At 31.2% G+C, this 13,090-nt stretch overlaps 1 protein-coding gene across 1 annotated transcript; it reads right to left on the minus strand.

Annotated features, from left to right (window-relative positions):
- Window positions 1-10,199: 10,199 nt before the first annotated feature.
- AIF (Apoptosis inducing factor) lies at window positions 10,200-12,963 on the minus strand. The gene has a single exon (XM_016074770.4). The coding sequence runs from the start codon at window positions 12,688-12,690 to the stop codon at window positions 10,885-10,887; it is 1,806 nt and encodes a 601-aa protein (XP_015930256.2). The 5' UTR covers window positions 12,691-12,963; the 3' UTR covers window positions 10,200-10,884.
- Window positions 12,964-13,090: the final 127 nt, after the last annotated feature.

Raw genomic sequence — 13,090 nt, forward strand, 5'->3', positions numbered from 1 at the left:
TGTCAATTCCAAAATCAGTTAAGATTTGACCTGTTCACTTTTTAAATTTCAATTGTTTAACGGCTGAATTAAAATTGTGTGAATTAAACACTTATTTACATTCACAATTTATACATTAACTGGGACAGTTTTGTTACTTGTTTGCTAATTTAAAACAACTTATTTTTTTTTTCAATTTTTATTTACTCCACTTTTAATTAATTATATTTATAAAATTTAAGGAATTATAAACTGAATTTCATATTTTTCAAAATAAAAACGATTTTTTTTAAAAATAAAAATCACATATCTTGGCTACACACAATATGAAATTTTGCTTAATGTGTGTGTTAAAATTCAGTGGCAAAGAATGATAAGCATTAATTTTACTATACACAAAAGTGGAAAACCTATATTGGTGATAAATTTTGTGTGTTTTTACTTCACAGCTTTTTCTGAACATGACATTTCTATTTTTCAGTTGTGTTAAAAATTAATGTAAAATAAGATTTTTTTGACTGACACATTTATTGAATTAAATTTTTTGATCATTTAAACTGTATATTTCAAAATGTATGGTAAGTTTTATTAGGGTTTTGACATAGTTGGTCAGCAATTTTTGAGTTGTTAACTTTTAAATGATCACATGCAATTATTATGACCAGTGGCGTAGTGAGGGGTGGGCAAGGGGGGTCATCATGCCCCGGGCGCTACTCACAAAGGGGCGCCAAATGGTCCGCAAAACAAAAAATTGCTGGATAATTTTTATTATAATTGGTTTCTGGAAAATATATTTTAATTTTAGTGCCAGTGTAATATAATAAATGTTAATTCATAAATAAAAAGGAACACTAATAGTCTAATTCAAAGTGTAATAATATATTCATAATAGAAATGGCACGTCTTGTCTATTGGCAGGGCTGACTCGATCTGTGTCCGACAAGCACTTGCTTATGGCATCAACGCTGTGTGGTTACAGAAATTATCTCCTTTCTTGATTTGTCTGATGAAACAATATGTTATAAAAAATATTTGAAGTTTACAAAGTACAAACATTCTTTCTTTCAGAACAATATTTATTTTTATTTCCATAAACGTAATGTAGCTTACGCTTGTTAAAACTATAACAATAACACTCTAATGTACTTATATGTACACGGAAAAAAGTAGCCGGAAAATAACAACTAAAGGATCGAAAGGAGACACACTACAAATACAGCGTTTTGCCGTTTCTAGGAAAGGACGCAAACGCCGTATTTGTTGTGTGCCTGAGAAATAGCTATATTAAAAAAATAAATGATTCCTTATTTGTTACCTTCCGGATACTTTTTTCCATGACTGTACGTATCTTTGATACTTACGACAGGTTGTGGAAGTCTGCAACAAATTAGGGAAATACTCGAAATATTAACGTTTAAGTTATTTCGCGCATTCAAGGCATTCTTGGTAAGTAATGAAACAAATAATGAAGTCATGTTAAAAAACTAGCACTTCAAGTTGGAAACCTATTATCTTTACTTAAACTTGTAGCTCAGTTTGATCCGCTACTAGCAAATCATCTTTAACATGCCACAGAAACTCCAAAAACTGTCTCATATTTGTCAACACAGATCCAAAATGAATTCATTCATCTTCTGGCATCTACAGTTCGAAATCAACTAATAAACGATATCAAAAGAAATAAATATTATGGACTTTAGTTTTATTCAACTCCTGATATCTCTCATCGAGAACAAATGTCCCAAGTCGTTAGGTATGTAGATGTTGATTTTATCAATAAAAAACTTTCCTTCAAAAAATCTTTTTTTTTTTGGGGGGGGGGGGTTATTGAAATACATGCTAAAGATGCAGCCTCGATCAAAAATACAATTATAGAATAATTAATTCCGATGAAAATTCTTTAACAAACTGCAGACCACAGAAAACAAACATCTGTTTTTCTCACGTTCAACGTTACAATGGGAATTATTAAAAAATGCTTTAACAAAAACTGCAAAATACAAGCTGTTAGCGTTATCAATGGGCTAGAGAATATAATAGTACTATTTGAAAAATTAGCAGAGGACACTACCACTACAAGTGACACCAGAAGTGAAGCTACAATTCTGTTTCAAAATATACTAACTTTTAGTTTCATAACTTTAGTTCATTTCTAATATGAAATCTTAAGGAGGACTGATCGTGATTACAAGATCCTTGAATGAATTTTAGAGAAGGGTTCAATGATCTTGAATCATTAGCGACTGAAATACCCGAAATTCGAGACAAGCTCTGTGAAGAGGCAATAAAAAAAAAGCGAAGTCTCTTTGTGAAAAATGGGATATTGATGCAACAATATGTGTAAGAAGACGCCGCAAAATGCTCGGAGAATTGGCTAAAGATGTTGTTTTTTCCACAGAAAGGGAAATTTCTCGCTTTACGAAAAGCGTTCTTGATCGCCTGCAACAAGAAATATGTACCTACACGATTAAGTGACCTTAATTTCAAATTTGGATTTCTACTAGACATTGAAAATTTATTAAACGAGGATAATGTTGATAACGACCTTGAAAAAAAATTGCAAAAATTTGGGCGAATTTTATAATACAGATTTCAATGGAATAGAACTTTTTTATCGAAATATGTGACTGTAAAATGTTACTCCGCAGTAGAAAAGAAATTGAACCTAAAACTCCGTACTTTCATAATCTCGTATGGAGAAGATGTTTTTCCAAATCTGAGAGTGGCACTTCAAATACTTCTGACTATCTCAGTATCAACTGCTAGCTGCGAACGTTCATTCAACAAATTAAAATTAATTTTGACATATCTACGATCTACGAAGGAACAAGATCGTTTAAGTGACCTAACATTAAGTGTGGAAAGAAACAAATTTGTAATTATCAACTTTGATGATATTATTGATAAATTTGCTTCATCAAAAGCAAGGAAAATTTATGCATAGTAATTAGTTTTATTAATGTATTATAATCATATTATTATCAAATATATGTATCCCTTTAGAGATAATAAATATTTACTTTTTTATTGTTTTATTACTGCGTGTTTTTAAAATATTTCTTTATAAATATGTAAAATAAATAATAGGTATCTTTGGAACTAATTCTAGATGATCATATACAGTTCAGAATCTAGTCTTGTTTTCTCAACTGCATTTTTTGTCTCAAATTTAAAGTCTAACTTGAGCCTACATGACTTTATTTATTTTACATTATTTATTTAATAATTCGAATGGGGGGGGCGCTAAAAAGGTATTGTGCCCCGGGCGCGAGTTAAGCTCGCTACGCCACTGATTATGACCAAGCGATTCAATGACTAAGATAATTAGAGCCATTTATTGCTTATGCAAGACTTCATTTAATCCAATTCTGGCAATTTAACCCATACAACATTTATTTCAGCAATATTAAAATAAAATTATTCGGTAAAAACTATAAAAATATTAAGTTTAAAAAAAATCACTTAAACAGTGAGTGAAATGGAATATTAAAATTAATTTACAAAATCAAATTTAAATTTTTTTCAAAGCATATTTAGTTTGATAGCATTATTATAGATTTAAAGTGTTCTTTTAAGGAAAGTTATTAGGTAATGAATAGTTTTTTATTTAAATAATTTAATCAATGTTAGGTTACATTCACAAACTATTTAAAAGGAATTGTTTCACTTGAACTGCCAGCTAAGCGACATTTGTTTCCTTAAATCGATTGACTACTAAGCCTTTAAATTTTATAAATAAAATAATTTCCACACATATTTAATAATATAGTATTGCATATTCAAAATAATGTAGAGAATTATCACCTAGAAAATTTATTTTATTTACATTTAGAAAAAAAATATTTTGTTAGAAATAAACTTTTACAATAAAATAATTTCTGTTTATATCTGCATAAAATATGAATTTTGATGTTTATAAAAAAAATTCTGATTTTTGTTTTTCGTTGAATGTACTTTTTTACCCTTTATTTCATATTTATTCATATCGACCAACTACTTCTAAAATTCAAGTCTGTGTCATTAAACATCATTTAAAATAAGAGAAATCAAAAAAGCTCCCATTCTCTTGGTGTTTCAATGTATAACTCTGTGTTTTGGCCCTAAAAAAATGCAGTTTCTCAGCTGCAGCCCCCGAGTTCTAACTCTAACAGGAACGTTTCCATAAGGCTGGCCTAATACTGACGAAGCAAACAGTAAGAGAGACGCATACAGGTAGCGATTTCCTATACTTTTGCATAAGGATGTGCTTGATGATGCAAAAGTATGGGAATCTTTCCTTAACGCTCGCTTAATCAGTGTATGGTTTGCCTTTAAGATTTTTGAAATTACATCCCATTTAATAGCATATAAACAAAGACCTTCAACACTGGCAAAAAATATAGGAATTTGATTTGAAACACTACATTTTACAAGACAGAACTTACTCGCCAACCTTAATTATTTGGTCGCTAATGATGAATAAAAATTGATCTGATGGAAAAATGATTATATTTATCTATGTTCAATTATTTAGCTGTTGTGGTAGTTAGTGACCTGTTTAATTAAACTTATAAATCAAAAAATGAAAGAAAAACAAAAGTTTTGCTATCACTTTAAAGCATAAAAATACTTGGGAAAAATCCGAAGAAATTGCAGCCATGCAATTGCTCTTAACTCTTCCCTTAACTTTTATTGTAAGGCTGTAATTAAAAACTATGCATACCATTATAATATTAAGAGTTATCTAGGCTTTAGAATGGACAAATAACAAATATTTAAAAACTTACCACAAGACAGTGGCTTTTCCTCAGATCTGAATTAATGTAGAGAATGTTGGCTAACTTAAAATAACTGTTAGGATGAGCTGAACTCAACCTAACAGTCATGAATAACTGTAGCAAACTCACAGCAGATACGAAAATATATTATTTGCAAAAAAAGTGCGACTTCATGTGATGACAGGGCCTTTAAAAACAGCCTCGACTTTCCTTAGCAAAAAAAAAATCAATGTTTTTATACACTTTTATAATTTTAAATTGTGCCTGTCGAACTTAACACTGCTGCTCTCCGTGCAAATATTTAAAACTTTATTATTTCAAATTTATTTATATGTGAAGTGAGCAAAAAACGACTACCCTGAGTTACTTTCGATTGAATGATTAGATCTTCACTTCTTAGGACTCATTATTAATGGCTCTAGAAGATGACCTTAAATATGCCAATTAATAAGTGCAGATGATATTTTAAGTTACAAAATATGACAAAAAAATGTACTTTCTCTGAATAAACATACTCTTATTTACAATGGATTTGGATATTTGACCCTCATTATTTGGTCAGGAGAGCGTTCAAAGTTTCGACCCCTTAATGTTAATTTTACTTTTCGCATACTTCTCCATATCTCAAGAACTAATTAAGCGAAATAATAATAAGCCAAAAATAACTCCTTGCAAAAAATAAATATTTAATATTTTATTAAATAATAGTAAAAAAAAAGTTTGAATTCTAAGAAATACAATTTTTTACATCATTTTAAAGTATATCACTTTACATGGGAAAATACAAAATTTGAGCGAAATAGGTTAAATAGTTCCAGAGAAATCGAATTTTAAAAATCTGACTTATTTGAAATTCAATTACTCAGGAACTATTCAACCAATTTTGCTTAAATTTAATATGGAGTTATTTTTTTGGATAGAATTATCTTTGAATAAATTAATTTTATAATTGTGTGCAAAAATTTTTTTATTTGCTTAATAAGTTTTTGAGATATAGCGAAATACGTAAAAATTAAAATTAAGGAGTCTAAATTTTGGAGCTCTCTCCTGACAAAACTATTGGGACCATGTTTTAAGGGTCGAAATCTGTTGAAAGAAAGGGTATGTTTATTCAGAGAAAGTAAACTGCTGTTTGTAGAAAATGCAACACCATGAAAGAATCATCAGAATCAAATGAAATTTAATGCAGAAACGACTTGTACTGATACAAATAAATGATGAAATTTTCAAAACAAAAGAAACAAATTAAGCGTCCGAAATCAGTATTTGGTGCAGCCACCACGCGCTGCAATAAGTGCTGCTATACGACGTGGCATGGAGTCAAACAGATGTTGAATATCTGCTTGAGGAAGAGAATTCCATATCGCTTGTATGCGCAACCAAAGTTCGTCTTTGGAAACTGCAGGACGCGGATCACGAGTGAGACGCCGACCAACCATATCCCACACGTGCTCAATAGGCGACATATCCGGCGAATAAGCAGGCCAAGGAAGAAGTTGCATGCGTTGTGCTGAACAGAAGTCTCTAACAGTCCGCGCAACATGTGGGCGTGCATTATCCTGCTGAAAGATAGCTCCAGGGATGCCTTGAAGGAAAGGAACGACTTCGGGCTGTAGCACTTCACGGACGTATCTGTTGCTATTGAGATTACCCTCAATTCGTATCAAATTGGATCGTCCATGATACGAAATCGCACCCCAGACCATAACTCCGGGTGTTCGACCACTATGTCGTTCAATAATACACTCAGGAAGGCAGCGTTGACCGGCATAACGTCTAACACGAACACGGCCATCATGGGTCCACAAATTGAAGCGTGATTCGTCTGAAAAGACAACTTGGTGCCAATCAGCTCGCCAGTCTCTGTGCTCAAGAGCCCACTGCCGACGCAGCCGTCGATGATCCGCCGTGAGGGGAATCCTGTATAATGGCACCCTTGCACGCAATCCACGGCGCAGCAGACGACGACGAATTGACGAAGCCGACAATTGTACACCTGTAGCAGTAGACCAATGTGCTGCCAGCTGCCTGGAGGAAGCTGTGCGATCATTCACCGCCATACGGAGCAGGTGTCGATCATCGCGCTCTGACGTCACCTTCTGTCGTCCAGTGCCTGTTTTTCGAGTTGTTCGGTGCTCGTCGGTCCACTGCTTCCAAACTCGCATCACTGTGGAACTGTTCCGCTGCATACGAGCTGCTATTGCGCGATAGGAAAATCCTCCTTCTCGAAGGCCGATTATCCTCCCTCGTTCAAACTCCGTAAGTTGCTTGAATTTCTTATTCTTCCGTCGTGGAGGCATACTCAGGTCTCACAAACGTTTGCCACTAACAAATAATCATAGACTATTTTCAACGTCCCGCTACAGCACTTTATTTATACGCTTTCAGCATCAATTCAGAGGGCGCTGCGCGCGCCACGCACGCGCGATGGCTCTGAAACTTTATTAATTTGCATAATATCCTATAATTGACATTTGCTGCGAATTTCATTTGATTCTGATGATTCCTTCATGGTGTTGCATTTTCTACAAACAGCAGTTTACATTTATCAGGGATGAGATTTTTTAGCGGATTTCCGCTTTTTTCACTTTTATCTCTTAAATTTCAGCTTTTTTTATCAAAAATTCAGATTTTCTAAAAATTTCATTTTTTTATAAATATTCCGCTCTTTTAGAAAATTCACCGATTTTCAAAGAGAAACAGAAAATTCAAACTACATAGCTATCAATCCTTTCTCATTTTTACTTATTTTACCTATTTTCTCCCCTTTTACACGCAGCAGATAAGATTTTCCGAATTTTTTACCCGCCCTCCAGATAGATCCGATTTTTGTAGTTCAAACGACGCTGCTTCTGACAAGCCTTTTAGAGGTCCCAAGCCTGGAATCTGCTAATATCTCGATTCTTATTCACACGATTTTAATATCAAACATAGCTTTTCATATTTGCGTGTTGCGATTCTTATTCACGCGATTTGAATATTGTACGTTAAGATTCTTATTTACGAGATTTAAAAATCCGATATTGTGATTCGTATTTACGTCTTTTTAAAAACCTATGTAGTGATTCGTATTCACGCAAGTTTAAAATTCAATGTGTTGATTTTCTCATGCGGTTTATAATATCATACATTGATTTTCGTATTTATACGTAATTTTAAAATAAGGCATTGGGATTCGCATTCATGCATTCTAAAAGTTATGCATCATAATTCTTATTTATGCAATCTGAAAATTACGCATCATGATTCGTATTTACGCGATCTAAAAATTATGAATCGTGATTTGTATTTACGCGTTTTAAAAATTCTATATCCCAGTTTGTATTTTCTCATTTTCAAAATCGTAAATCTAGTTTCATATTCATGTGATTTCAAAATCAATAATTGTTATTCATATTCACGCAATTTTAAGGTCAACTATCGCGATTCTTGTAAGAAGTAAATTTTTTTAAAATTAGTTTACTATAAAGGTGACTGTTTTTCTAACGACGATTATTAGTATATGTAAGTGTTACAACATCAGAGAAACTGGAAGGGAATATATTCAAAACTTACATTCTGTGCTTGCAAAGAAGAAAAAATAGAATTTGTCACAAGATGTTTGAAGATGGACTAACGACTAAATATAGCAAACATAAAAGATATAGCAAACAAAAGCAATCACTTAAAAAGGGATTTAATTAACAAAATTTTTTTTGCTATAAAATGCAAAGTTCTTATCAAATAAAAAACAATTATCTAAACAGTTACTGATTGTCATGTAATTCTTCAAACTAAAAAGCAATTTTTGTATGTTAAGGAGTTACTATATATTTCTACTTCACTGTTATTGATATGTTTCAGAGGGCTGTAGTTAAATTAGACTATAATATGAACATAATGATTCGGTCCATTGTTAAAGTTTTTTTTTTCCAATATAATTTAAAAAGTAATATTACTGATATATTTGCTATAAATCACATAACAGTATTTATTAAAAGAAATGAAATATTAATATATATTCTGAGTAGTTTTAATTTGCTAAACCAGGTAGTTTTTCGAGTCGTAATCGTCTCTTATGTGAACTGAGGAAAAATATAATTTCCAGCTTTATTTTTTCAATTGGTAATTTTTTTTCCCCAGTAAATGTTAAATATCAATGTAATCGTTTTTATAATAATAGATTAGTACACAATTGTATGTCAACACATTATTTATTACCTTAAACTGTCTGGAATTTATTATTAAAGGGTTGCGCTTGCGTAAAATTTACTATCGTGGAAATTCAGCTTTTTTGCGTTTTGGCTAATCTCATCCCTGGTTTATGTGTCAGACTTCGTAACTTAAAATAACGTCTGCACTAATTAGTATGTTTGAGGATGCCCCCTCATACCAGTAAGACAGAGTCTCAGAACATGACGAGCTGATCATTAGATCAAAAGCTATTTAGGGTGGTCAGTTTTTTTTTTAGCATTGTACACCTGAATTTTTAATATCTGAAACTTCAAAAACAAGATATAAAAATAATATTTTTCTAATCTATCTATTGCTTCAACTTTAAAATATTATAACTCCAAACATGGATTTAAATTAAATGCGAATATTAATTAATCAACATCTTCACATAAATATTTCTTTAATTTGCACCTTTGTTTTAAAAAAAAAACTGATACAAATTAGTTATATTTTGTTCAAAATCAAGTGAGACCTAGTTTTTTTTGTTGGTTTGTTGCTCTCTACTTACTAACATCTAAATAAGTAAAACTTAGTAATAAATTTATTATAAACATTACTTTGATAATTTTAAGTTTTTATTTAAACATAACCTTACAAGTTTTCATTGTAAAATATAAGTTAGCGAGCCTTGACTCTTAAAATATTAATCAGCTGCTCAAAAGTTTTTTTTTTATGATTATTTTAACTCAAAATTAAATAGGTTGTCCTGAAGGAATCTTCAGCAAGCCTTAGCCCACTCTGGACTGTAGAGTAAAACTGGTAATATCAAAAACAAAACTTCAGATTTGCAATTATGAAGGGAGAATTTTGGTTAACTGCAATTAACACAAAAATATTAATGCAAATAAATGTAGTTATTAATAATTTTAAATGCTGTAATATTATTTCTTAAAAGAAATTTTTTTTGAAAAAAACCTTTTAGCAAGGTCATTTTTTTAATATCTTATTTTTAATAAAAGTGCTAAAATATTAAAATTGTTGATCATATGCTAGTTAAAGGGATTTACTCATTTTTAAGATTCAGATATTTTCATTAAATTTAATTTATAGCACATAAGACAAAGTTTTAAATAAAACTTTTTTTTAGAAAAAAAAAGAGTAGCACTATTAAAGCCATATATTGAAAGATAATATAAAATTGTAATAAAAAGATAGATAAATCAGTCATCTATAATCAGGCATTCTACATATTGGCAATACTATGAAGAATTTATTAAGTGACAAATAATTGATAATGAAAGATGTCAATTTCTAAGTACATTGCAATTTATTTGAGCTGAATAATAGTTACAACAATTATATAGCTTTTCTCTAATTTGATGTTTATATTAGTACAAACTATTGAAAATTATAAATCGCACTTGATCCTCTGACATTACATATCTGGAATAATAACTACAAATCTTGGAATGGTGCTTTTTCATATAAATACACTGGTACACTAGTAGGTAATATTTGATGGATACTTTTAAAATCAAATTAAACAATACATTTCAATATTTATCAAACAAGTATTGCATACATAGGTACATAATATACCTAACTAGTAAGAGTTTATATATCTTTGAAATTACATTCAATATATATTTATGTAAAGCATGTAAAAAAAAAAAAAAAAAACTTTAAATTTTATCAATTTAGGAACATAGTTTTGGTTGATTATATTCTCATAAACTGATTTTAACAACAATGAAATAATAAAAATATGTAATAAATAAATTTTAATTCATTCTACACACTTACACATACATAAAGTTGATCAAACAAATCATCTAAGTTTAGTAATTTTTAAATTATATAAAATAAATTTTACTGTATTTGATTAAAACTAAAAAGTAATTTTGTACTTGCACAAATTAGTTTCTATTAGCATAGATTTTGTATTATAGATTAATTTTTCAAAAAAAATTTCATTCTAAAAAAATAGTGATATTCAATCTTCAGTTGCATTCAATTCAAATAATTTAGCAACCTCTGTCAAGTCATCAAAAGATTTTGCCTCATTGAGAATTTTTCTTGCTATTGCCATTTTAGAGAAAACATTCCATGTCAGAATCCCAACAATAATGTCATTTCTTAAATAAAATATAACACCCCTATCATAATTATCTTTATGATCAGGAGCCCTAGGTTTAACATCTAGAACTGATGAATTATCAATAGGTTTAATTACATTTTCATTGCCTTTTCCTACTTCACTGTCTGTATTTTCTGTTTCAACAATGGTACTGTTTGATAAATTGGAATCTTTAATAAATATTCCAACAGTAGGTAAGGAAGAATCAACAATACCAACAGCTTCAAAACCAATATCTGGCCCTAAATCTGACCAGAACATGGACTGATGCCAATAAGGCGTGCCGCTTCCAGTCATGTTCTTTCCTGCTAACCCACCACTCACAACTGCATGGTCGTGATGCTCGACACGCCGCCTACCCAACACAATATCATAAAAGCAAGAAGCGTCTCCTGCTATCCATAGATTTTTTCTAGCTTCCATTTCTGTGTTAACCACAAATCCGCCGGTTTTTTCATCAACCTCTAGACCAGATGCTTTAGCTATTTCAGTATCTGCATCTGAACCAACGGCCACAGCTATATGATCAGCAGTAATGATTTCATCATTGCTTAAAACTAGTTTCAGTTTTTTTCCTTCTTCAGTCACAGTCTTAATGGTGACTTCAGGAATGACTTGCACGCCGTCATCTGTCATTTTCTTTGTAGTCCACTTACTTAAATACTCCGGTATATGTTTACCTAAATTACCAGTCTCTGGAAACAACTGAATCACTTTGAATTTATTCAAACCACGTCTTTTAGATATTCCACAAGCAAGCTCGCTTCCTAAAAATCCTCCACCAACTATTACAATCGAATCAGATTTCTTGCATATTTTATCTAGCTTTTTGAAGTCATGCACTGTTCTAAAAAAGGAAATATGTTTTTTGATAGAGCTATCAGCAGTTTCAAAAAGAGGAATATTTTTAGGTTTAGAGCCTGTTGCGATAAGACATTTTTCATAGGCGATTTCGCCTCCATTGTTTAAATACACAGTCTGGGAAACTGGATCAATTTTAACTACTTTAGTGCCACGAATCACAGCAACGCCACCATTCTTTCGCTCAAGGACTTCTTTCAATGGAAAATAATATTCAGGTGGTTCATAAAGCAAACTGCGGCTTCTGCCATCCCATTGAGTGAAGCTTAGACTATCAGCATTCTTTTCATTAGGATCAAACCACATTTCTTTAGAAAGAGGTGGTCGCATATATGGATGAAATGCTTCCTCACCAATCATCAAAATTTTTGCATTAGGATCTTCAGTGCGAATTGCTCTGTATGCCGCAAAGGATGCTGATCCAGCACCTATCAGCAAATACGGCATTTTCCCATACTCTTTGAGTAAGGCTAAATCTTCGTCTAAATGCTCATATACAAAAGGTGGCTCACCAGAAACACCCCCATCTTCTGTGGTATCAAAGGTATCACTTTTGCTGAAATAAGAGTATGCACCAATCACTCCTCCAACAATTGCTGTCCCTATTAATATTGGCACAGCTTTCGATGATGTAGTTTTAGTCGAGCCTAAGTTGCGATGAATTGAATCGTTTTTAAAAACTCGGTTTTTCAAAAAGTTATTAAGTGATTTACGATTAAACTTGTGAGAAAAGTTCCTAGAAATTGATGTGACATCGACACATCTCACTGTTTTAATCAGCATCAAGTGCCTAGATAGCATTGTTTTAAAAAAAGTTATGAAACTTTTAACAGATGAAATTTATATAAGTACTATACAGCCTACAAAATTAATGAAATATGTATCAGCAATTCAGGAAATTCAGAGGCTAAATAAGACAAACAAAATTTTAGTTTCATGCTCTCCTATGAACTTTTGAGTTTATTCTATTTTAATTTTTATATACATCTAGATTGACATTCAAAATGATTTACGAACAAGATATGGATCGATAAAACCGGAATTTTTGATATTGATTGATTAAAATTAAAATTTTGCAATGGAATCCAATCGATTTTTACTAGCTTCATCTCTATTGATTTTTTAAAAGGCTATTTTTACTGCAATCAATTCTTTTACGCAAGTGAGAATAACCTTTAATATTTTTTATTTGTGTTATAGA

Source organism: Parasteatoda tepidariorum, chromosome 7 (assembly GCF_982258835.1).
Source record: "Parasteatoda tepidariorum strain Cologne lab strain chromosome 7, Ptep-v5.0, whole genome shotgun sequence".
NCBI lineage: Eukaryota > Metazoa > Arthropoda > Arachnida > Araneae > Theridiidae > Parasteatoda > Parasteatoda tepidariorum.

Coding starts and splice junctions, on each gene's coding strand:
- AIF (XM_016074770.4), bottom strand. CDS start 12,690: ATGCTATCTAGGCACTTGATGCTGATTAAAACAGTGAGATGTGTCGAT.